General features: G+C 38.1%; 1 protein-coding gene across 4 annotated transcripts in view; it reads right to left on the reverse strand.

Annotated features, from left to right (window-relative positions):
* The window catches only part of TCAIM (T cell activation inhibitor, mitochondrial), a 105,729-nt gene that overhangs the window by 16,737 nt on the left and 61,391 nt on the right, over nucleotides 1–27,601 (reverse strand). Inside the window, exon 11 of one of the 4 annotated variants that reach the window (XM_077129625.1) lies at nucleotides 20,458–27,381. The exons of the other annotated variants lie outside the window; for them this stretch is intronic. Coding sequence (XP_076985740.1) covers nucleotides 27,366–27,381 — 16 coding nt within the window. The 3' untranslated portion in view covers nucleotides 20,458–27,365. Of the gene's footprint in view, nucleotides 1–20,457; nucleotides 27,382–27,601 lie in introns of those variants that run through there. 4 annotated transcript variants of the gene reach the window in all.

A 27,601-nucleotide genomic window follows, 5' to 3' on the forward strand; every position in this document is an offset into this window, starting at 1 on the left:
AGATACATAGTATGATTTCAATATTTTTGAATTTATTGAGACTTGTTTTGTGATCTACCATACGGTGTAGCCTAGATAATGATCCATGTGCACTAGAGAAGAATGTGCATTCTTCTGCTGTTGGGTGAAGTGTTCTGTATCTGTCAGGTTAGTTGGTTTATAATATCGTTCAAGTCTTCTATGTCCTTATTGCTCTTCTGTCGAGATGTTCTAGTCATTATTGAAAGTGGTAAATTGAAGTCACCTACTATTAATGTAGATCTATCTATTTCTCCCTTCAAATTATGTCAGTATTTGCTTCATATATTTTGGGGCTCTTCTGCTAAGTGCATATATATTTATAAATGTTACGTCTTTTTGTTGAATTATTGACCTTATCAGTATATAGTGACTGTCTTAGCCCCTATAACATATTCTGACCTTCTGGAACAGGGCCGGGGACCCAGATTGGAAGTGCGGGCTGGATATACACTGCCAGGGAGGGGATGGGAAGGGAGCCAGCAAGGATGCTATGAGCTTCTCCTATCATTTTCATTTTAAATGTTTAAAGCTGCTTTATTCCTTTTTTAAATGCAATTTTATTGGGATTTATTTACATACCATACAACCCATCCCAAGTACAATCACTGGCTCACAGTATCACCACATAGCTGTGTATACATCCTCATGATCAATTTTAGAACATTTTCATTACTACAGAAAAGAAATAAAAATAAAAATAAAATCCAATTCCACCATACCCCCAATGCTCCCCCTATTATTGACCCACAGTATTGGTATGGTACATCTGTTAGTTGATGAAAGAATATTAAAATATCAGTGTTAACTATAGTTCATACTTTTAACCTCCAACTTTCCTTCTGGTGACATACTTGACTCTAAACGTTCCCATTCCACCACATTCACACAACATTCAGCAGAGTTAATTATTCTCACAATAACATGCTACTGTCACCTCTGTCCTTTCCAAATGTTTAAGTTCAATGTATTAAACATTCTGCACATATAAAGTAACTACGCCCCATTCTTTAGCCTCATTCTATATCCTGGTAACCTTTATTCTGTATTTTTATGTCTATGAGCTTACATATTATAATTAGTTCATATCAGTGAGCTCATACAATATTTGTCCTTTTGTGTCTGACTTATTTCATTTAAAATAATGTCCTCAAGGTTCATCCATGTTGTCATATACTTCATGACTTTATTCATTCTTATTGCTGAATAATTTTCCAACGTATGTATATATCACATTTTGTTTATCTACTTATCTGTTAATGGACACTTGGGTTCTTTCCACTTTTGGCAACTGTGAATAATTTTGCTATGAACACTGGGGTGCAAATGTCTGTTCATGTCCCTGTTTTCAGATCTTCTAGGTGTATCCTGAGCAGCAGATTGCCAGGTTATAAGGTAACTCTATACTTAGCTGCCTGGGGAACCGCCAAACCATCCTCCACAGTGGCTATACCATTCTACATTCCCACCAGCAATGAATAAGTGTTCCAATTCCCCCACATCCTCTCCAACACTTGCTGTTTCCTGTTTGTAGTGGTCATTGTAGTAGGTGTGAGATAATTTCTCATTTTGCTTTTGATTTGCATTTCCCTAATAGCTAGTGAAGCTGAACATCTTTTCACGTGCTTTTTAGCCATTTGTATTTCCTCTTTGGATAAATATCAATTCATGTCTTTTGCCCATTGTTAAATGTGTTGTTTACTTTTTATTGAGTTGTAAGTTTTCTTTATATGTTCTGGATATCAAACATTTATCAGATATGTGGTCTCCAAATATTTTCTCCATTGAATCAACTGCCTTTTCACCCTTTTGACAAAGTCCTTTGAAGCATTGAAGTATTTGATTTTCAGGTGTTCCCATTTATCTATTTTTTCTTTCTTTGCTTGCGCTTTGGGTGTAAAGTCTAAGAAACTACCACCTATCACTAGATCTTGAAGCTGTTTCCCTACATTTTCTCCTAGGAATTTTATGATACTGGTTCTTAGGTTTAATAAGATACATTTTTAAAATTAAATTTAAATTTTGATATATTTTTAGTTAATTTTTGAATAGGATGTGTTATAGCAGTCTTCTTTCATTCTTTTGGATATGGGTATCCAGTTTTCCCAACACCATTTATTGATGAGACTGTTCTGTCCCAGAAGAATGGCCTTGGGAGTTTTCTAAAAAAATCACTTGACCATAGATATGAGAGTCTATTTCTGAACTTTCAATTTGGTTCCATTGATTCATATATTTATCTTTAGGCCAGTACCATGCTGTTTTGACCACTGTGGCTTTGTAATATGCTTTAAAGTCAGGAAATGTGATTCCTCCCACTGCATTCTCCCTTTTCAAGATGTTTCTAGCTATTAAAGGCCCTTTACCTTTCCAAATAAAATTAATAATTAGCTTTTCCAATTCTGCAAAGTAAGTTATTGGAATTTTGATTGGCATTGCATTGAATTTGTAGATCAGTTTGGGCAGAATTTACATCTTAACAACACCTCTCTTAGGGTGTTTCTCTCTAAACTCTCTCATGGTGTTTCTGCCTTTTATTTTCATAAAGGGCTCCAGTAAAGGATTAAGACTCATCTTTACTTGGGTGGGTCACATCTCAATTGAAACAACCTAACTAAAAGGTCTGACCCACAATCGGTATGTACCCACAAGAATGGATTAAAAGAACATGGCCTTTTCTGCGGTACAGAACAGTCTCCAATCAGCCCAGTAATGGTGTATAAATCTTTTGATATGCTGTTGTATTTGCAAGTATTCTGTTGAGGATTTTTGCATCTATATTCATTAGAGATATTATTCTGAAATTTTCTTTTCTTGTAGTATCTTTATCTGTCTTTGGTATGAAGGTGCTGTTGGTATTAGAGAATGAATTAGGTAGCACTTCATCTTCTTCAAAATTTTGGAAGAGTTTGAGCAGGAATGGTATTAATTCTTCTTGGAATGCTTGGTAAGATTTGCCTGTGAACTTACTCCTGTGAAGCTTATGTATGTGGTGGAGAAGCTTACCCACCTATAGGTATCCCTAAGAGTTACTTCTGAAGGACCTCTTCTGTTGCTCAGATGTGGCTTCACTTTCTCTAAGCCCAACTCAGTAAGTGACATCATCGCCCTTCCCCCTACATGGGACATGACATCCAGGGGTGAAAGTCTCCCTGGCAGTGTGGGAGATGACTCCCAGGGATGAGTCTGGCCCTGGCACTATGGGATCAACAATTCCATCCTGACTAAAAGGGGGAAAAATGTAACTAATAAAGTATCTGTGGCTGAGAGAGTTCAAATAGAGTCAAGATGCTACTCTGGAGGTCACACTTACGCAAGCTTCAGTTAGACATGACTACCTATCATAACTTGTCAAACCCCAAACAAAACCATTCCTGCCAATCCTAAAGAACACATAGGGCAATATATAAGATTCTAGAAAGGTTCCACACACGGGGTAACTTTCCAGAAACCTACAACATCCAGACGATTCCCTGGACCAGATAAGTCCTGAAACGTAGAGGGTCCAACCTCACCAGAAAATCAGCTAATTCCATCTCCCTACCCCATATTCTTGACAGCCCCTTCTAACATGAAAAATTTAGAATGGCTATAGCCCAAATATCCCTGAAGAGTGGGATAGAAAGATCAAAGATAATGGTAGAGTTACACACAAAAGGTAGGGTTTAACAAATGAATATGAATGCTGAATCATTAAATTGATATTTCTTTCAGTCTCCAGTATCTTAGAGAAGACAGAAGTAAACACCTAAAATTGTGGAATTGTAACCCATACCAAACTCTGAAATCTGTTCTATAAGTTATTCTTGTGCTGTGCTTTGAAATTATTTTTTTTAATTTTATCAAAGATTTTATTTTTCCTTCTTTGTTATTTTAAAATTAAAAAAAAATTTTATTTAGAGCTGTTATAGGATTACACAAAAATCAGGCAGAAAATATAGAGTTCTTATATAACAGAGAACAAATCACTGCCCCTTCCATGAAGGGAATGGTCCAACGCAATCAACCTGCCACCATGTAGCTGGCTGGTCACCTCAGGGAATGATGCCATATCGGGGGCTGAGTGTGGGTCTTTGCTGCTGGCAGATTGGGCACTCAGCAGTGGCTGCAGCCAGGTCAGCCTTGGTGAGTGGAAGTTCATGTTGCTAAGCCTATGCATAATCTCCATCCCTACCACTATGACCACTTTGTTCATGAGCCCATTGGGCAATGACAGGAGTTACTGGGGAAAGAGGCTGATTGGTATCCACAGAACTGGACATCTTATCCACTTGAATATTAAAACCTTCCTCTGCTGAAGTCACCCTCTGGTGCACACTCACATGGGACACAAATATTTTCATGTTTTCAGCCCACTCAGAAAGCTCTATCCACATACCTGTTCCCCAGACCTCTTTCTCACCAATTTTCCAATTATGGCCTTGCCAAGTCCCTGACCAACCAGCCAAACCATTAGCAACAGCTGATGAGTCAGTATACAAACGCACCTCTGGTCAGTTCTCCTTCCAGCAAAATGAACAACCAGGTGCACCGCTCGAAGTTCTGCCCACTGGGAGGATTTCTGCTCACCACTGTCCTTCAAGGACACCCCAGAAAGGGGATGTAGTGTTGCAATTGTCCACTTCGGGTGGTACCTGCATATCATGCCAAACCATCTGTAAACCAGGCCCAAGTTTTCTCTTCCTCAGTCAATTTGCTGTAAGGAACTCCCCAAGAGGCCACAGCTCTGGTCTTGGAAAGAAGATAATGTGGTAGGAGTGGAGACCATGGACATTTGGGCCACTTCCTCATGTAACTTACTTGTGTCTTCAGGACCTGCTCTGGCCCTATCTCATATATACCATTTCCATTTTACGATAGAGTGCTGCTGCACATGCACAACTTTATGGCTTGGTGGGTCAGACAACACTCAGCTCATGATATACAACTCAGGTCTCATGGTAACTTTTCGGTGGCCCAAGGTTAAGCATTCAATCTCTACTAAGGCCCAGTAGCAGGCCAAAAGCCATCTCTCAAAAGGAGAGTAGTTATCTGCAGCAGATGGTAAGGCTTTGCTCCAAAATCCTAAGGGTCTGCGTTGTGATTCTTCTATAGGGGTCTGCCAAAGGCTCCAAACAGCATTTCTATTTGCCACTGACACTTCTAGCACCAATGGATCTGCTGGATCATACAGCCCAAGTGGCAGAGCAGCTTGTACAGCAGCCTGGACCTGTTGCAGAGCCTCCTCTTATTCAGGTCTCCACTCTAAATTAGCAGCTTTTCTGGTCACTTGATAAATGGGCCAGAGTAGCACACCCAAATGAGAAATATGTTGTTGCCCAAATCCAAAGAGACCAACTAGGCATTGTGCCTCTTTTTTGACATGTCCCACACCATTGGACCCCTAGAAATTTCACTGCGGTGGAAGGCCCCTGTATTTTTGTTGGATTTATCTCCCACTCTCTGACACGCAAATGCCTTACCAGTAAGTCTAGAGTAGTTGCTACTTCTTGCTCACTAGGTCCAATCAACATGATATCATCAATATAATGGGCCAGCATGATGTTTTGCTGGAGGGAGAAATGACCAAGGTTCCTGTGGACAAGATTAGGACATAGGGCTGCAGAGTTGATATACCTGAGGTAGGACAGTGAAAGTATATTGCTGACCTTTCCAGCTGAAAGCAAACTGTTTCTGGTGGCCCTTACTAAGGCTATTGAGAAAAAAGAATTTGCCAGATCAATAGCTGCATACCAGGTACCAGGGGATATAATGATTTACTCAAGCAATGATACCACATCCAGAACAGCAGCTGCTATTGGACTTACCACCTGGCTGAGTTTACAATAACCCACTGTCATCCTCCAAGACCCATCTGTTTTCTGCACAGGCCAAATAGGAGAGTTGAATGGCGATATGTTCGGAATCACCACCCTGCATCCTTCAAGTCCTTAAGAGTGGCAGTAATCTCTGCAATCCCTCCAGGAATCCGGTATTGCTTCTGATGTACTATTTTGCTTGGTAGGGGCAGTTCTCGTGGCTTCTGCTTGGCCTTTCCCATCATAACAGCCCTCACTGCATGAGTTAGAGAGTCAATGTGGGGATTCTACCAGTTGCTCAGTATGTCTATTCCAATTATACATTCTGGAACTGGGGAAATAACTACAGAATGGGTCCGGGGGCCCATTGGACCCACTGTGAGTCTGACCTGGGCTAAAACTCCATTGATCACCTGGCCTCCATAATCCCCCACTCTGACTGGTGGACCAGAGTAACTTTTTGGGTCCCCTGGAATTAATGTCACTTCTGAACCAGTATCCAATAATCCCCCAAATATATGATCATTTCCTTTTCCCCAGTGCACAGTTACTCTGGTAAAAGGCTGTCAGTCTCCTTGGGGAAGGCTTGGAGAAGATTAACAATATAAATTTGTGGCAGTGTAACAGGATTCTCCCCAAAAGGGACCTGGCCTCCTCTCCATTCAAGAGGCTCTGGGTCTGTAAATGGTCTTAAGTCTGGAAATTGATTAAGAGGCCATGATTCTGTGTTTTTGTAATTCAGGTTAGACTTCTGTTCATTTGACCTAGAACATTTTTGTTTATACAGCTCAAATAAGAATTCAGTAGACTGCCCATCTTTTGTATTTCTAGGTACCCCATGATTTACTAGCCAATGCCACAAATCTCTGCGAGTCAGATTATTTTGACTCCTGCTTTGAGTTTGCTGTCTATTATAATAGCCATGTCCACCCTGTTTTTGGCGATTAAGTGCTGCTAACTGGCTTCTGCCAGTTTGTGATCCAGTCATCCCCACTGTGTTTAAGGATTCCAGCTCAGTGACAGCAGTTCCCGCAGTAACATCTGACCTACAGAGAAGTGCAACTACAGAGCTCTTCAGGGATGATGGTGCTAGTCTCACAAATTTATTTCTCACTGTTCTGGTAAAAGGTGCATCCTCCAGACATTCCTGGAGTGTAAGAGCAGGCTTTGTATGATAAATCCACTCTAACATTCCAATCTCTCTAAGCCCCTGGATCCCTTCATCTACATTATACCAGGGCAGTTCTGGCATTTCAACCTCAGGTAATGTTGGCCATCTTTTGATCCATGTTTCAACCAACCATCCAAACAAACTGTTAACGCCTTTTCTAACCCCTCGAGCTATAACATTGAATGTATAGTCTCTGCTTAGTGGGCCCATATCAATAAATTCAGCCTGATCCAGCTTTATATTCCTCCCACCATTATCCCCACCCTTAAAATCCATTGCCACACATATTCCCCTGATTTCTGTCTATATAAATCAGAAAACTCCCACAGTTCTTTTGGAGTCTAACGTACCTCCTCATGTATGATACTTTGTACCTTACCTTTGGGGTCTGTTGGGACTTTAGTCTAGTTATAGGTCTGGAAGAAATGAGGGGTGGTGGGGGTGGGTCATGAAAAGAATTAGAAATATCTTCCAAGCCATTTGCTTCAGGGCATTCATTTGCAGTTTCATCTGGTGAAACAGGATTAATCACTCTAAGGCTAATCCCTTCAGGTGTAGGTTGGGTGGCCAACTCCTCAAGGCAGGCTGGAAGTGGGGAGGCTATGTCCTCAGGGCAGACTATTACAGGGCTATCTAGAGAAGACTCAGCATGACCTAGGGTTTCAACCTCACCCCCAACATCATTATCAATCCATATGCTGCCACCCCATTTCTCAGGGTCCCACTCCTTTCCAGTCAACGCCCTCACTTTAACGGCAGACCCCATGCAAGACTGAGATTTCCATTTACGTTGTAAAGTTGCTACTCTAACAATAAGATTCTTAGTCTGATTTTCAGATATCTCAAGTCTACGGCTACAGGAAATAAGATTTTCCTTGAGGATACTCATAGAAACTTCTACATCTGTCAGACGGCACTTAAGCTTCTCATTTGAAGACTTAACCCCATCCCTTTCACTCATTAATGTATCCAATGTATCTAACAACAACCAGCCAACATCTCTATACCTATTTCCACAAAACTCCATAAAGGTATCAAAACCATTATCCCCCAGAACCTAGCTTCATACAAGCGAAGTATTAGAAGAATTGAATGGTGATATTTTGACTATCTCTTCTGCCAACTCACTCCACGGATTGGTAGCATCATTCTGATTATGGGAATCAGAGTCCTTAGTGCCTTTGAGTCCAGTCAGAGTAGAAAACCATTCATAAAAACCCATTTTTAAGTTTCTGTTTCTTAAGAACCACCCCACTCCTAGTACCAAGTTGTATTAGTTAGGTTCTCCAGAGAAACAGAATCAATAGGAAATATTTGTAAATATAAAATTTATAAAAATGTCTCACATACCATGGGGACATAAAGTCCGAAATCTGTAGGGTAGGCTGTGAAGCTGACAATTCCGATGGAGGGTCTAGATGAAGCCCACGAAGCAGGAAGAAAGCCTGTCTCTTCTGAATTCTCCTTAACAGGCTTCCAGTGACTAGATTAAGCATCACTCATTAAAGAAGACACTTTCCTTGGCTGATTATAAATGGAATCAGCTGTGGATGCAGCTGACGCAATCATGATTTAATTGTATGAAATGTCCTCATAGCAAGAGACAGGCCAGCACTTGCCCAACCAGATAAACGGGTACCAGCACTTGGCCAAGTTGATACATGAACCTGACAATGACAGAACCCATCTGGAGGTTGGAAGTTTTTGGAAAGGAATCATCGTGCATGGAACCTTTGTAGAATCTCAGATAGAGCCTCAGATGTTCTTTAGGGTTGGCAGGAATGGTCTTGGTAATTCTCTAAGACATCTTTGTACAAATATCTGGGCAGGACCCATGAATTCCTATTCGTTCTAAGGAAAATCTATTGTTTCTTTCCTGAGTTCCCCTAAGCCATTAGTCATGACCTTTATAATCAGGAGAAGCCATCAGTCCTTCTGGGGTACCATTTGAAGGACTATCAATTTCTGCAAAGCAGTCCTCATTAAAGCTCTCTGATTGGAAAATGTATAATAGCTTTTCCTTCTCCCTGATTGCCTCTGCAGTCTGTGGGATCTAGACCTACTTTTTAGTTCTAGAGGCTCCTAACCTGAATTATCATAACAAAGGGAGCCTCCTTAGAGAGTCTAGCATGCCCAACAACTCCACAAACCCACATGATGATGCCATTCCTTGAATTATCAATTTAAAACATTGCCTTCTGAGGTTAAGGTCTCTTTTCCTAGTCACTTTTTCCTTTTCTTTCTCAATTTGATTCCTTTATTAGCTATTTCTAAAACTTTAAATGCCTATTTATTGTTCTATAAGCTGTTACTGCTACCTTTTGAATGCTACTTTGTAATATTAGGATATTAGAATATAAACTTACCTACATCTCTTTTCCATAGCCCAGCTTCCATCATCAAAATATTCACATTCTGTCTTGTAACGAAAATAAAGTATTCTGTACTTTACAGTTTGATTCTAAATACTGAAAACCAAAAAAAGTTCTACACCATTATGACTATGTAAATATTTCCATTGTATGCAATTATTATATTTTCTTTACTATGTTCCAGTATCATGGTTCTTGTGTTACTCAATAGACAATTTTCTTAAAGTCAAATGGAGTCTTTTTGGTTATGCTCCACCAGGATTAAAATTATTCTATATTTGAGTTTGCTTCATATTTAGGTCATAACTTACTTTAAATATTTTAGTTCTTCCTAAGGTTTGAGTGTCTTGTTTTTAAGAGAAGAATCATGTTTTCTTTGCCACTTTGCAAATATCTATCAGAATTTAATTTATTCTAGGCATTTCTTTTTTTAAAAGCAGTTTTCTTGAGATATATTCACACAGCATACAATCTATCCAAAGTATACAATCAATGGTTCACAGTATTACCACATGGTTGTGTATTCACCACCATGATCAATTTCAGAACATTTTTATTACTAAAACAAACTAAAATATCCCATACCCTTTACTACCCACCCCCAATACTGATCCTTAACAATGGCATGGTACATTTGTTACTGCTAATGAAAGAATATTAAAATATTACTAACTATAGTCCATGGTTTTCAATAGGTGCATGCCCCCATATCCCACTCTATTATTAAGTGCCTATTACCACTCTTGAAATAGTGATACACATTTGTTCTAGGCCATGAAAGAACATTTTTATATTTGTACTGTCAATTACAGCCATCATCCACCACAGAGTTCACTGTGTTATAGTCTCATGTTTTATCCTCTAGCTTTCCTTCTAGTGACATACACAAACTCTACACTTTCCCTTCCAACCACAATCACAAATATAATTCAATGTTGTTAATTACACTCGCCATACTGTGTTACTTCTATCCATTTCCAAACATTTAAATTCAATCTTGTTAAAAGTTCTGCACACATTAAGCATATGTTCCCCTATGTTCCCCATTCTCTACTCTTACTCTATCCCGTGGTAACCTATATTCTAGATTTTAACTCAATGAGTTTACTTACTATATGAGTTCATATTAGTAAGATCATTCAATTTTTGTCCTTTTTTGTCTTATTTCACTGAAAACAACGTCATCAAGGTTCATCCCTCGTTACATGCTTTAGGACTTCATTCCTTCTAACTGCAGAATAATATTCCATTGTATGTTTATACCACATTTTGTCTATTCATTCATCAGTTGACTTGGGTTGTTTCTTTCTCTTGGCAAATGCAAATAATATCACTATGAACAATTTGTGTAAATGTCTATTTAGGCCCCTGATTTCAGTTCTTATGAGGATATACCTAGTAGGGGGGTTGAAGGATCATATGGCAGTTCTATACCTAGCTACCTGAAGAACTGTCAAACTATCCTCCACAGTGGCTGTACCATTTTACATTCCCACTAATTAGTGTTCTATTTCTACATATCTTCCCCAATAGTAGTAGTTTTCTCTTTGTTTAATAGTGGCCATTCTAGTAGATGTGAAGTGATATCTCATTGTGGTTTTCTTTGATAGCTAATGATATTGAGCATCTGTTCACATGATTTTTAGCCATTTCTATTTACCCTTCAGAAAAACGTCTATTAAGCATTTTTCCCATTATTAAATTGTGTTGTCTTTTTTATTGTTGAGTTGAAGGATTTCTTTATATATCCAGTAACTCCTTACCAGATATGTGGCTTCCAAATTATTTTCTTCCACTGAGCAGGCTGCCTTTTCACCTTTTTGACAAGTCCTCTGATGCATAAAAGTCATCAATTTTTAGGAAGTCCCATTCACCTATTTTTCCTTTCGATGCTTGTGCTTTAGGTGCCAAGTCTAGAGACTATACTGCCCATCACAAGATCTTGAAGATGTCTCCTTATATTTTGTTCTAGGAATTTTATGGTCCTGTCTCTTATAATTAAGTCTTTGATCCATTTTGAGTTAATTTTTGTATAAGGTGTGAGATAGGGGTCAGGGATCCTCTTTCTTTGTTTTTTTTTTGGCTATGTATATCCAGTTCTTCCAGGACCATTTGTTGAAGAGACTGCTCTGAGTGGACTTGGCAGCCTTGTTAAAAATCAACTGACCATAGATGTGAAGGTCTATTTCTGAACTCTCAATTCGGTTCCCTTGATCAATATGACTATTTTTATGCCAGTGCCATGCTGTTTTGACCACTGTAACTTTGTAATATGCTTTAAAGTCAGGAAGTGTGAGTCCTCCAACTTCCTGAGGTTTTTGGCTATTTGGCCACACTGCCCTTCCAAATAAATTTGATGACTGTTTTTTTCCATTTCTTCTAAGTAAGCCACTGGAATTTAAATTTTTTTTTTTACCATTGGAATTTTGATTGGAATTGCACTGAATCTGTAAATCAATTGTCAGGTAGAACTGACATCTTAACTATATTTTGTCTTCCTATCCATGAACATGGAGTGTCCTTCCATTTAGTTAGTTCTTCTTTGATTTATTCTAGCAATGTTTTGTAGTTTTGTGAATACAGGTCCTTTACATCCTTGGTTAAGTTTATTTCTGGATATGTGATTTTTAGTTGCTACTGTGAATGGGATTTTTCTTTATTTCCTCCTGAGATTGCTGATCATTAGTGTATAGAAACATTATTGATTTTTGTGTGTTAATCTTGTATCCCGTTGAACTAATTTATTAGCTCTAGTAGCTTTGTGGTAGATTTTTTTGGACTTTCTAAGTATAGGATCATGTATTGGCAAAGAGTGACTGTTTTACTTCTTCCTTTCCTATTTGGATTTCTTTTATTTTTTTTTTTTCTTTGCCCAATTGCTCTAATGAGAACTTATATTTTGGTGTTAAATAAGACTGGTGATGGTAGGACATCCTTGCCTTGTTCCTGATCTTAATGGGAAAGCTTTCAGTCTTTCACCATTGAGTAAGACATTAGCTGTGGGTTTTTTCATATATGTCCTTTATCAAGTTGAGGATGTTTCTTTTTATTCCTATCTTTCAAAGTATTTTTATTTAGAAAGGTTGTTGGATTTTGTCAAACAAATGCTTTTTCTGCCTCAATGGAGATGATCATGTGGTTCATCTCCTTCGATTTGTTAATGTGTTGTATTACATTGATTTTCTTGTGTTCAACTACCCTTGCATACCTGGAATAAAACCCACTTGGTTATGGTGTTTATTCTTTTAAAGTATATCTGGATTCAATTTGCAAGCATTTTGTTAAGGACTGCTGTATCTATGTTCATTAGAGAGATTGATCTATAATTTTTCTTTCTTGAATCTTTATCTAGCTTTTTCATTAGGGTAATGTTAGCTAAGTTAGGTTGTTCCCACCTCTTCAATTTTCTGGAAGATTGTGAACAGGATTGGTATTAATTATTCCTATAATGTTTGGTAGAATTCACCTTGAAGCCATTTCATCCTGGGCTTTTTTCTTTGGGAAGATTTTGATAACCAATTCAATCTCTTTTTTTGTGATTGGCTTGTTGAGGTCTTCTATTTCTTCAACAGACAGTGTAAGTTGTTCATGTGTTTCTAAGAAACTGTCAATTTCACCTAAGTTGTCTAATTTGTTGGCATAAAGATGTTCAAAGTATCCTCTTATGATCTTTTCTGTGAGTTAAAAAATAATGTCCCCCCTCTCATTTCTGATTTTTTAATTGAATCATCTCTTATTATTTCTTTGTAGTCTAGCTAAGGGTTTGCCAATTTTGTTGATGTTCTCAAAGAACCAACTTTTGGTTTTGTTGATTATTATTTTTTTAACTCTCTATTTCAATGATTTCTGCTCTAATCTTTGCTACGTCTTTCCTTCTGCTTGCTTTGGGATCACTCTGCTGTTTTTTTTCCTAGTTCCTCTAGGTATGCAATTAGTTCTTTCTTTTTTTGGGGTGGTGGTGGTGTATGGTCCAGTAATTGAACCTGGGTCTTCATCATGGAAGGTAAGCATTCTACCACTGAACCACCTGTGCAATCCTCTTCATTTTTCATTTAGGCATTTAGGGCTATAAATTTTCTTTTTGGCACTGCTATCACTGCAATGAGTTTTAATATGTTGTATTCTCATTTTCATTTGTTTCAAGATATTTACTAATTTGCCTTGAAATCTCTTCTGTGACCCATTGATTATTTAAGATTAATATCAGACAAAATAGACTTTAAATACAAATGTTATAAAAAACAAGGAAAGACATTATATATTACTAAGGGGCAATTCACCAAGAAGAAATAATAGCCATAAATATTCATGCACCTAACCAGGGTGTTCCAAAATACAGGAGGCAAACACCAGCAAAACTGAAAGGAAAAACAGACACCTCTACAACAATAGTTGGAGACTTCAATACACTGCTGTCATTAATAGACAGAACTTCTAGACAGAGGGCCAATAAGGAAACAAATAACTTGAATAAAATGATAAATGAACTAGATCTAACAGATATTTACAGAACATTGCACTCCAAAACAGCATGATATTCATTATTCTCAAGTGTCCGTGGATCATTCTCCAGGACAGACTACATGCTGGGTCACAAAACAAGTCTCAAAAATCTAAAAAGACTGAAATTATACAAAGTACTTTCTCTGATCATAATGGAATGAAGGGTCCCAAGAAGGGATCACCAACCAGTCTAAGGCCCTGGGGAGGTTCAGGAAAGCAGCTTCCCAAAGCTGAACTTTATCAGCTTGCCCAACAGATGATGCTCTTCAGTAATCTAATCTTCACAGCCCTACAAAGGCAAGTTATTTTTAAAACCTCTGTCCTCTCTACTTCTGAGGCAGGTGGAAACAATGGTGCCATGGGTGCCTATCTGGAAAGAGCCAAGGCTTTAGGGCCTAGAGGTCCAATTTTGCCAGCCAACAGTTGGATCAGAATTGAGCTGCATCCCCTCTGTTTCCGGGGGTGGGAGGGCTTCTCATTTCTCTCTTCCCTCTTTTGGTCAAGTAGGCTTCCTCAACTTCTTGATGCCAGGTCTTGGTGAATCCTGGGAGTTCTGTCCCACAATGCCAGGGAGATTTACACCCCTGGGAGTCATGCCCCATATAGGAAGGAAGGCAGTGAGTTCACCTGCAAGTTGGCTTGGAGAGAGGTCATTTCTGAGCAACAAAAGAGGTTCTCTGCATATATTTAGGAGCTGTAACTGTTATTTCTAAATTCTGAAATACTGAGCTGTTTGTTTATAACCTGGTTGTTTCCAGAAAATTGAGTATACCTGAGACTCAGAATTAGAGCTCTGAAGCTATGAAAATCAGCAGTACCCTATATAAGATCTGTTTAAAAAGTTGAAAAAGAATCTGACTTCGAGTAGGGATATGAATGAAGCTGATCTGCACAGGACTAAGGCAGAGCAGAATACAGAGTTAAGGATGATATCGTCCATATTTTAAAACCTCAATTTCTTGGAAATGGTGATTAATAGTAAATAGACTTAAGTTGTAACTGGAATGATGAAAATGGTGATGGTTACACACAAGTAAACTTAATAAAAATCTTTGGGTTGTACACTTAAAACAAACAAACAAACAAACAAACAAGAAACACTTCAACTTCTGTGTGAGACTAAAAGGAGAGATGTTTATTTGGTACAAAAAAGACAAGTGGAGTCAGCAGATTTGTAAGTGGATGAACCTGGGAATGGTCTCTGGGAAGGCCCAGACAACTGCTTGGCTGCCCTACATTCCCTAAAAGAACCTATAATAAGAAGACTCTGTAAAATTACCTATCATGGAATACAAAAATGAAAAAGGTCATGGTAAAATACTGGTGGGAAGACTGTTCTAAAACGGCCAGAATAATTTATAAATTATAAATTTAAATTCACAATCTAGGAAACATTAAAATCTTAGGTAAAAAAAAAAAGAAGATCTTAGGTGGTGCATTTCTGCCCCCTGCTGGCCCATCTGAACATTCACAGATGGATGTCATTCAACTGTCCTTTCTATAGGTTACCAATATGTACTTGTTATAACATGCCTGTGTCCTGGATAGACTGAAGTTTTACCCTGAAGGAAAGCAGATATAAGAAACTGTTAGAAATGTGTTCCCATGTGGTATATCCTTCATGAAATATCAAATGATCAAGTGACCCACTTCACAGGCCAACTAATTAAAGGTAAGTCAATGAAGTCCCCCAGATACTCTGGCAGTAACATCCCCCTTACCATCCCCAATCATCTGGAAAGGCAGAATGAACAAATTGCATGTTAAAACTAAAATTAGCAAAGCTGACAGAATCCACAAGACTGTCTGGGCCTATAGTTCTTCCTTTAGCTATGAGGGCAATATGATCAACTCCTGTTGGGAAGCATAAACTCACTCCTTCAGGAAGAGTGACTGGGAAACCTACAACCTTGATGACAGAGCCTCATACATCACCTGCCTGATAAGCTCTAATATGATTAGATATTGCAAAGTCCTAATGCATCAGATAAAAAAAGCCTTCAAGGATCCACCACTTGATGACACTTCTCGTATGCTTTAGAGCCTGGGAAGTGAGCCTTCTGGAAACACCACCATCGAAAGACTGCCCTTGAGTCCTGCTGAAAAAAACTGTATCAAGTACTTTTCACCACTGACAAAAAAACTGTATCAAGTACTTTTCACCACTGACACTGCAGGCAAACTTCAAGAAACAGAGAAATGATGAAGTAGAAAGCTTTCCTAAGATCACAGAGCAAAATCCTTCTAATTACCATGATACTCTCCGTTTTCACCTATTCCCTACCTATGCCTGGAAAGATAATGCAGTTATTAAGATTTCACAAACAATAGCTACAGCATAAAGTCTGACTGAAAGTTAGATCTGTCACAAACCTAAATCCATTCATGATCTTAGAGACCCTATGGTCTTTCTGATTACTAATTGTTCCCTTGTTCTTAATGCTTCATTTTTTTTTTTACTTCAACTGTACCAATAATAGCACATCGAATATAAATACTAGACTCAAGGTCTCCTTTACCTTGCTTTGACCTATGTTGGACTTGTTCCCTTACTTTTAAATTTAACTAGTCTAAAAAAATTATACAGATATCTTAACAGAACTAGGAGACCAAACTGCAATAGTCCACATGCCTATACGAATTACAAATTTTCTTTACAACTAGCCCAAAACCTCAATTGTGCAAAAACTTAAAAGGCAAATACACTTTGGTCAATTCTTCATACTTCCAATGTCCCAGACCCATGGTTACTCAGGACACGTAGTATTCCCAGCAATAAACTTCACCACACTGGCTGGAATTATTTGCACTCCACCAGGCTATGTTTTTATTTACAGAGGCTCTGAGAAAACAAATATTCCATTTGCCTGGTGTGATAGTATGAAGGCTGTATGTATCCCAGAAAAAAATCATGTTCTTTTAATGCATTCCTGCGGGTGCAGACCAACTGTAGGTGAGACCTTTTGATTAGGTTATTTCGGTGGAGGCCTCCCCCAGGGTGAGTTTTAATCCCCTTACTGGACTCCTTTTTATAAGAGGATAAAACACATAGAGAAGAAATTAAGAGAATTTAAGAGAGCCAGAGATGTTCAAGGAAAAAGTTCCAGAGAAGCTGAGAGACAAGTACCCACCCAGAGAAGATAAGAGATGGAGCCATTGAAGCCAGAAGCTAGAAGTAACAAACCTTCGGAAAGACCAGACACATTGTTATGTGCCTGGCCACGTGACAGAGGAGTCTGGATTGCCAGCAGCCTTTCTTTAGTAAGAAGGTATTGTCCAGTTGATGCCTTCATGCGGACATTTTCACGGCCTTAGAATTTTAACTTGTAAGTTAATAAATCCCCATTGCTAAAAGCCAGGCCATTTCTGGTATATCGCATTTTGTCAGTTTTAGCAAACCAAAACAACTGGGCACTACAATTTGACTTTATAGTTGGCAAATGACTGGACAATATGCACTTGGTCTCCTCACTACTCCTTTATCCCTTTATAATAAGTTAAAACCTGAACATTGTGGGTGGTGCAATGGTGGCTCAGTGGCAGAATTCTTGCCAGCCATGCCGGAGACCTGGGTGTGATCCCCAGAGCCTGCACATGCCAGAAAACAAAAACAAAAACAAACAAAAAAACTGAGCATTGTATTACTACTACTTTAAATTTACATAACTAAGTAAGTAAGATGAGATTTGTCTGGGGGCATCTGTAATTCAGGATTTGCTTCCTGTGATAGGTCTCTTCTCTCTTGGCTAAAAATGAATGTTCATAAAGTTATAATTAAAAATTTACCTGCAAAATTAAAAATTTTTCATAAGCTTGCTGATGAAACTGCTAAAGCCATACCCACACAACAAAAGTCTCTTGTCTCCCTTCTCAAGTAGTGCTGGACAACAAAATAGCCTGTACTATTTATTGTCTAAACAAGGTTGAGTCACTGCTGTGGCAAAAAGTACTTGTTGTACTTGGATAAACACTTCCGATACTGTAAAAACACAACTGCACAAAATTATGGAACAAATTACTTCATTGGCTACGAGAGGTCCCTGTTTCCAACTCCTTCTTTGATCTGTTAAGCAACAATTGCTTGGAATTGTTTGGAAGTTGGGGACCTTGGGTGAAGTTCCCTTCAGTTTCTCGGTTTTATCATCCTTGTAATACTTATAACGGTCTCCTTGGAGTGCTATATTCTCTCAAGAGCCCTAAATGCTTTTTAAAAAAAATATTTTTATTGAGATATCTTCATGCACATACAATCTATCCAAGTATACAACCAATGGCTCACAGTATCATCAAATAGTTATGTATTCATCACCATGATCATTTTTAGAACATCTGCCTCACTCCAGAAAAAAAAATAAAAAGAAAAAGCCCATACGTCCCATACTCCATCCTCTTATTGACCACTAGTATTTCAACCTACCCACTTTTTTTTTTTTACCCCTTATCACCTCTATTTTTTATATATTTTTTGTCCTTAATTTTTTATTCATCTGTCCATACCTGGATAAGAGGAGCATCAGCCACAATGTTTTCACAATCACATGGTCCCACTGTAAAAGCTTTATAGTTATACGATCGTCTTCAAGAGTCAAGGCTACTGGAATAGTTTCAGGTACTTCCCTCTAGCTACTCCAATATACCATAAACTAAAAGGGATATCTATATAATGCATAACAATCTCCAGAGTAACCTCTCGACTCTATTTGAAATCTCTCAGCCCCTGAAACTTTATTTAGTCTCATTTCTCTCTTTCCCTTTTGGTCAAGAAGGCTTCTTAACTTCTTGATACCGGGTTCCAGCTCATCCCTGGGTGTCATGTCCCACATAGAAAGGAGGGCAATAAGTTCACCTGGCAAGTTGGTTTAGGGAGAGAGGCCATATCTGAACAACAAAAGAGGTGCTCTGGGGGTGACTCTTAGGCATAATTATCAGTAGGCTTAGCTTCTTTCTTACAGGAATAAGTTTCATAGGCGTGAGTCCCAAGATTGAGGGCTTAGCCTTTTGAATTGATTGTCCTTACTGCTTGTGAGAATACCAGGAATTCCCCAGATGGGGAACTTTAATAATTCCTCCTTTCTCCCCAGTACCTCAAGGGAACTTTGCAAATACTTTCTTATTCTCTGCTCAAATTACTCTGGAATATATCAGGGCATCACACTAACTTGTACAAACCAATAAGATCTCACGCCCTATTCAAGATTCCACATGATTACAGTGTTCGAATAAACCGACCATCTAAGTTAAATTAGATAATGGGCTACCCAAAATAGAAATTTTGCACCAAATAAACATCTCTTCCTTTGGTCTCACACAGAAGTTAAAGTTTAAAAATATAGACCATATCATCCTTTACTCCATATTCTGACTTACCTTAGTTCTAATGAGACCAGCTTCATTCATATCTCTAGTTGAAGTCTGATCACTTTTACAACTTCTTAAACGGTTGCTGTATGGGATAATGCTGACTTTCACAGCTTTAGAACTCTTAACTCTGAGTCTCAGGTGTCACACAAATACCCAAAGTTTCAGGGAACAACCAGGTTAAACACAAATAGCTCAGTACCTCAGAACTTAGAAATAAGTTACAACTTTGGAATAGATGTGACTGCTGTAACAGCTTACAATCTAGGAACCTTTACAACGGGCCTCAACCTGTTAACCCATGCTCTTGACTTCAATTCTCTGAGGTTGTATAATATAGTTAGTCCATATGAATGAGGCATGATAACATTTGTCATTTTGTTTCTGACAGTTAATTCAACATACTGACCTCAAGGTTCACTCATCTAGTTGTATGCCTCACTTTATTCCTTCTTGCAGTCTCACAGTAGTCTGTTGTATATATATATATATACACCAGTTCCCCTTCTGTTCCTCAGTTGTTGTGCCCTTACGTCATTTCCATCACCACGAACTGTGAACACTGCACCACAAACAACAGTGTGCAAATGTCCATTTGTGTCCCCACTCTCAGTTCCTCCAGGTATATACCTAGCAACAGGTTGCAGGATCATATGGTAACCCCACCCCTAGTCTCCTGTGGAGCCACCATACTGTCCTCCAGAGAGGTTGCATCTCTCAGCTTCCCTACCAACAGATGAATAGGTACATCTCTTTCTCCAAATTTTCCCCAACAATTCTATCTCTCTGTTCACTTTTAAACAGTTTTATTTGCATACCATACAATCCAACCTAAGTAAAAAATCAATGGTTCCTGGTATAATCTCATAACCATGTCTTTGCCACCACAATCTATATGAAGACATTTCCTTTTCTTTCTCAAACAATCCCCCATTTCCCCTGGTTATTGACATTTAGTTTTGGCATATTGCCTTTGTTACATTCAGCGGAAGTATATTATAATGTTACTGTTGACTATAGACCCCAGCTTCCACTGATTGTATTTTTTCCTGTTTACCATCCCATTTTCAACACCTTGCAATGTTGACATTCAGTTCTTCTTCCTCATTCAAAAAACATTCTCATATTTGTACTCTTTTTTTTTTTTTTTTTTACATGGGCAGGCACCGGGAATCGAACCCAGGTCCTCAGACATGGCAGGCAAGCACTCTTACCTGCTGAGCCACCGTGGCCCGCCCTCATATTTGTACATTTAATTGACATCATTGTCCACTCTAGGCATTCCTAAGTTATACTGTCTTATTCTTGATCCACCATCTTTCCTTCTTACGACATTGAGGCACATATGACAGCCTCTCCATCAACCATACTCATATTTGGCTTCATTCAGTCAGTGTACTTATATTATTGTGCTACCATCAGATAGTATTGTGCTATCCATTTCTGAATTTTTACAATCAGTCCTGTTGCACATTCTGTATTTCTTCACCACCAAATACACAATCTCTATCCTCTCTATCTCCTGATAATCTGTGTTCTTAATTTAACTTTCAAAGTTCACTCATTAATGTAAACTCCTATTAGTGTGACTATATACCTGTCCTTCTGTTTCTGCCTAATTTCACTCAGCATATTGTCCTCAAGGTTCATCCACACTGTTACATGCTTCATGACTTTATTCTGTCTTACATCTACATAATATTCCATCATACGTGTATACCAAAGCTTATTAAGCCACTTGTCCATTGATGGACATTTGGGCTGTTTCCATCTTTTGGCAATCAGAAACAATGCCGCTATAAACATCGGTGTGCAAATGTCTGTTTGTGTCCTTTTCTTCAGTTCCTCTGAATATATACCTAGTAATGGGATTGCTGGATCATACGGCAATTCTATATGGCAAGTCTATATTGTAGCTGCCAAACTACATTCCAGAGTGGTTGCCCCATCTTACAGTCACACCAACAGTGGATAAGTATTCCTCTTTCTCAACATTCTCTCCAGCGCTTGCTTTTTTTTTTAATCTTTTGATAATGGTCATTCTAGTGGGTAGGGGATGATATCTTATTATGGTTTTGATTTGCATTTCGCTAATAGCCAGTGAAGTTGAGCATCTTTTCATATTTTAGCCATTTATATTTCCCCTTCTGAAAAGTGTCTGCTCATGTCTTTTGCCCATTTTTAATTGTTTTTTGCTATTGTTGTTGAGTTATAGTATCTCTTTATATATTTTGGATATTAAACCTTTATCTGATATGTGGGTTCCAAATATTGTCTCCCATTGTGTAGACTGCCTTTTTATTTTCTGACAAAGTTCTCTGATGCACAAAAGTGTTTAATTTTGAGGAGATCCCATTTATCTATTTCTTTATTCACTGCTTGTGCTTTGGGTGTAAGGTCTAGGAAACCACCTCCTATCAAAAAATTTATAAGACATTCCCTATATTTTTTTCTAAAAGTTTCATGGGCCATAAACATTAGACTAAGACAAAAAAATTTTTTGAATTAATGTTTTATAGGGTGTGAGATATAGATCTTTCACTCTTTCGCATATGGATATCCTGTTCTCCAAACACTATTTATTGAAGTGGCTGCTCTGTCCCAGTTGGGTTGTCTTGACTGCCTTATCAAATATCAATTGTCCATAGATGAGAGGGCCTATTTCTGAACACTCAATTCAATTCCAGTGGTCAGTATGTCTATCTTTATGCCAGTACCATGTTATTTTGACCCCTGCAGTTTTGTAATATGCCTTAAAGTCAGGTAGTGTGAGACCTCCCACTTCATTTTTCTTTTTCAAGTTATTTTTACCCTGCCCTTCCAAATAAATTTGGTTATTGGTTTTTCTATTTCTGCAAAGTAAGTTGTTGGGATTTTAACTGGTATTGCATTGAATCTATAAATCAATTTGGGTAGAACTGACATCTTAACGATATTTAGTCTTCCAATTCATGAACATGGTATGCCTTTCCATTTATTTAGGTCTTCTATGATTTGTTTTAGTAATTTCTTGTAGTTTTCTGTGCATGGGTCTTTTGTATCCTTAGTTACATTTATTCCTAAATATTTGAGTCTCTTGGTTGCTATAGCAAATGGAACTTTTTTTCTTGATTTCCTCCTCAGATTGCTTATCATTTGTGTATAGAAACACTACTGAATTCTGGGTGTTGGTCTTGTACCTTGCCACTTTGATGTACTCATTTATTAGCTCTAGTAGCTTTGGTGTAGATTTTTTTTTTTTTTAGGATTTTCAACATATAGTATCATATAATCTGCAAAGAATGACAGTTTTACTTCCTTTCCAATTTGGGTATCTTTTATTTCTTTTTCTTGTCTGATTGCTCTTGCTAGAACTTCCAGCACAATTGCTGAATAACAATGATGACCATGGACATCCTTGTCTTGTTTCTGATCTTAGGGGGAAAGCGTCAGTCTTTCCCCATTGAGGATGATGTTAGCTGTGGGTTTTTCATATATTCCCTTTATCATGTTGAGGAAGTTCCTTTCTATTCCTATCCTTTGAAATGTTTTCATCAAGAAAGAATATTGAATTTTGCCACATGCCTTTTCAGCATAAATTGAGATGATCATGTGTTTTTTCTGCTTTGACTTATTGATATGGTATATTACACTAATTGATTTTCTTGTGTTGAACTAGCCTTGCATACCTGGAATACGTCTCACTTGGTCATGGTGGATAATTCTTTTAATGTGCTGCTGGATTCGATTTGTAAATATTTTGTTGAGGATTTTTACATCCATATTCATTAAAGAGATTGGTCTGTAATTCATTAAAGAGATTGGTCTTTTCTTGTAGTATCTTTGTCTGGCTTTGGTATCAGGGTGATGTTGGCTTCAAAAAATGAGTTAGGTACCTTTCCCTTCTCTTTAATTTTTTTGAAGAGTTTGAGCAGGATTGGTATTAATTTGTTCTTGGATGCTTGGCAGAATTCACATATGAAGCCATCTGGATTCACATATGAAGCCATCTGGTCCTGGATTTTTCTTTTTTGGGAGCTTCTTGATGACTGATTCAATCTCTTTATTTGTGATTGGTTTGTTGAAGTTATCTATTTCTTCTTGAATGAACATTGGTTGTTCATGCTTTTCTAGGAAGTTTCCCATTTCATCTAGTTGTCTAGTTTATTAGCATATATTTGCTCATAGTAACCTCTCATTACCTCCTTTATTTCTGTGGGGTCATTGGTTATGTTCTCTCTTTCATTTTTGATTCTATTTATTTGCATCCTCTCTCTATCTTTTTTTTTTTTTTTTTTGGTCAGTCTAGCTAAAGGTCCATTGACTTTATTGATTTTCTCAAAGAACCAACTTCTTGTTCTGTTGATTTTCTCAATTGTTTTCATATTCTCAATTTCATTTATTTCAGCTCTGATCTTTGTAATTTCTTTCCTTTTGTTTGCTTTGGGGTTAGTTTGTTGTTCTTTCTCAGGTTCTTCCAAGTGAATAGTCAATTCCTTGATTTCTACTCATTCTTCTTTTTAAATATAGGCATTTAGGGCAATAAATTTCCCTCTCAGCACCACTTTTGCTGCATCCCACATTTTTTTTTTTTTAACATGGACAGGCACCAGGAAATAAACCCAGGTCTCTGGCATGGCATGCAAGAACTCTGCTACTGAGCCACCATTGCCCCAACCCACAAATTTTGATATGTTGTGTTTTCATTTTCATGTGCCTCAAGATGTTTACTGATTTCTCTTGTAATTTCTTCCTTGCCCACTAGTTATTTAAGAGTGTGTTACTTAGCCCCAATATATTTGTGAATTTTCTAATTCTCTGCCTGTTAGTGATTTCCAGCTTCATTCCATTATGATCCAAGAAAGTGTTTTGTATAATTTCAATCTTTTTACATTTTTGAGACTTGCTTTGTGACCCAGCATATGTTATCCTTGAGAATGATCCATGAGCACTTGAGAAAAATGTGAATCCTGTTGTTATGGGGTGTAATGTTATGTCTGTAAATGTTTGTTAAGTCTAGTTCATTTATTGTATTAAAAATCTCTGTTTCCTTATCGATCCCCTGTCTAGATGCTCTATCCATTGAAGAGAGTGGTGTATTGAAGTCTCCAACTGCTACTGTAGAGGTATCTACTCCCTTCAGTGTTTCAGTGTTGTATTCTGGGGCACTCTGGCTCAGTGCATAAATATTTATGATTATTAAGTCTTTTCACTGAATTGTTCCTTTTATTAATACATAGTGTCCTTTTTTATATGTTTTACATTTGAAGCCTAACTGATATAAATGTAGCTATCCCTGCTCTTTTCTGGTTATTGTTTGTGTTAAATAACTTTTTCCAACATTTCACTTCCAGTTTTCTTTCTTTTTTTTTTTTTTTTTTGCACGGGCAGGCACAGGGAATCGAACCTGGGTCTCCAGCATGGCAGGTGAGAACTCTGCCTGCTGAGTCACCGTGGCCCACCCTCAATCTATTTTTGTCCTTGGGTCTAAATTGAGTCTCCTGTAGATAGCATATAGAAGGGTCCTGTCTTTAAATCTAATCTGCCAGTCTCTGTCTTTTGATTAGGGAGTGTAATCTATTAACATTTAATGATATTAGTATAAAGGCAGTACTTTCTTCTACCATTTTGTCTTTTGGATTTTATGTCATATCTTATTCATTTCTCTTTTTACCTTTAATGTTAGTCTTCATTTCTACACTCTTCTCTAGACCTCTTTCTCCTGTCTTTTCCGTTCGGCCTGTAGTGCTCCCTTTAATATTTCTTGTAGTTCTGGTTTCTTACTCACAAACTCTCAGTGACTGTTTTTCGGAAACTATTTTAAACTCCTCTTCATTTTTGAAGGACAGTTTTTCTGGATATGTAATTCTTGATTGGAAATTTCACTCTTTCAGAATCTTAAATATATCATACCACTGACTTCTCACCTCTATGGTTTCTGCTGAGAAATCCACACACAGTCTTATCAAGCTTCCCTTGTATGTGATGGATTGCTTTTCTCTTGCTGCTTTCAAAATTCTCTCTGTCTTTGACATTTGGTGATATGATTAGTAAGTATCTTGGAGTAGGTCTATTTGGATCTATTCTGTTTGGGGTATGCTGCATTTCTTGGATCTGTAATTTTATGTCTTTCATATGAGTTGGGAAATTTTCAGTGATTATTTCCTCCATTAGTCTTTCTGTCTCTTTTCCTTTCTCTTCTCCTTCTGGGACACCCACAACACATATATTCATGCGTTTCATGTTATCATTCAATTCCCTGAGACCCTGCACATATTTTTTTCATTGTTTTCTGTATCTTTTCTCTTGTGTATAGGCTATCAGATGTCCTGTCCTGTAGTTCACCAATCATTTCTTCTGCCTCTTCAAATTTGCTGTTGTAGATCTCCATTTTTTTTTTCATCTCTTTTATTGTGCCTTTAATTCCCATAAGTTCTACGATTTGTTGTTCAAACTCTTAAATTCTTCTTTAAGTTCATGCAATGTCTTCTTTAAATCTGTGAAGGTTAGGCTCCGGTGTTAATGTGGCTAGGTGATCAGGCAAGCATTGACCTAACCATTACCGAAGGATGTTGTGACTGGTTGATAAACCAGTAGGCTGGTTTATTAAATCATCAATGAGTTGATTGCAGCTGTGGCTGATTACGTCAATGATGAACTAAGGGCACGCACCCCACAAATGAGATAATCTAGTCAGGTGGATCTGATCTGATCAGTTGAAGACTTTTGAGGGAGAAGAGAGATTTTTCACTGCTTCTTCAGCTAGCAAGCCTCTCCGGTGGAGTTCACTGAGATCTTTCACTGGAGTTGCCAGCTTCACAATCTGATCTATGGATTTTTGACTTTTGCATTCCCATGGTTGTGTGAGACACCTTTATAAATCTCATATATATAGATATCTACAGTTTGTTCTATTTTTCTAGAGAACCCTGATTAATACAATATCTTTAATCTCTTTTGCCGTATCATATCTCAACTTTATTTGACTTTTGATGTGATTTTTGGATGCCTGTTCAAACATCCTTAATTAGTTGTTTCAACTCCTGTATTTCACTTGAAATATTGGTTCGTTCCTTTGACTAGACCATATCTTCAATTTTCCTAGTATGACTTATTATAGGTTTTCTGGTTCTTGCCCTGCCTATATGGAACCTTTTTTTGAGGAGGGTCTCCTCAGTTATAACTACAGACAGGCCCATGTCTCATGAGGAAAGAGTAGCCAGTATCAAGTTACCCTGAGGGTGAGACCCAGCAGGATGTCAGACTTTCCTATGAGGCATCTAAACTCTGTGCTTTTCCTATCCTGCCCAGCATGTGGCACTTGTCTGCCCACAGTTTCCCACCAGTGTAGTGATGTGGTACCTTTAATATCATCAGCCTCTCCCTGCCAATTGTATGGTTGAGAAAGAGGTTGAAGTAGAGGGTGGGCTTAGGTTCCTTCTGTTCCCTAGGGCCTGAATTTCCTGAAGGAGGGCTACCACTTGAGCTGGGCCCTGCCTCCCTTGGGGAAAATACACCTGACTATTTACTTTGTCTCTCAGGCATGCCTAAATTCTGCCTTTGCCTAGGGCAATGCTGAAGACTGAGAGTGCTCTCAGTTCTATCTAATGCACTGTTAAGAAGTAAAAAAAAGCAAAAAAGAAAGAAAAAAAGCCTTTTCAGAGCTAAACATAGCTCCTGGGGTTTGCCAATAAAGAGCTATAGTTGGTATGTGGCTCTATGTGTCCCCAGACTCTATGTTCCCACTTTTCTTGGGGTCCAGCCCTTTTTCAGTATTTTGTGCTGTCCAAGTAAAAAATCCTCTGTTTTCTTTTTCTTTTTCCTGTCAGCCCTGCCCCCTGTCTGCTGGGGTGAAAACTCTGGGCTTTTTTACTTCTTACTCCAGGTTTATCTGTGCTAAGGGTCTGTTTTCAGCAGTCTGAATTTGTTAATTAATTCCCAAATTGGAGCTTGGCTGAGTTAATTTCCTTGCTACTAGTAAAGTTTGTTTCCTTTCCCTTTGGGGAACCACCCTGCTATGCCCATGGGGGATAGGTGCCAACCTTTGTGGCTTGGGAGACTTACAGTTCTGAGTGAGATCTCAGCCATTTCCCCCATTCCAGACTGGTGTAAGATGTGTGTCTAATCACTGATGTCCCCCCAGCAGTTGCTTCATATAGTTCTTGGCTATTTACTAGCTACTCTGGAAGACAAATTAAATTCCATAACTCACTACACCACCATTTTGCTCCGCCTCTCCCTAAATGCCATTTTTGCAGCCACTAATTCATCAAAGGTCAATGAGATGTGAGAAACAGAAACAACAATAACAAAAAGACAAAGGCTAGATACCCTTAATGAACCCAACTTCATCACCTACGACTTAGACAATGAGACCAAATATAAATAAAACAGTGGTGACA

Source organism: Tamandua tetradactyla, chromosome 15 (assembly GCF_023851605.1).
Source record: "Tamandua tetradactyla isolate mTamTet1 chromosome 15, mTamTet1.pri, whole genome shotgun sequence".
Classification (NCBI taxonomy): domain Eukaryota; kingdom Metazoa; phylum Chordata; class Mammalia; order Pilosa; family Myrmecophagidae; genus Tamandua; species Tamandua tetradactyla.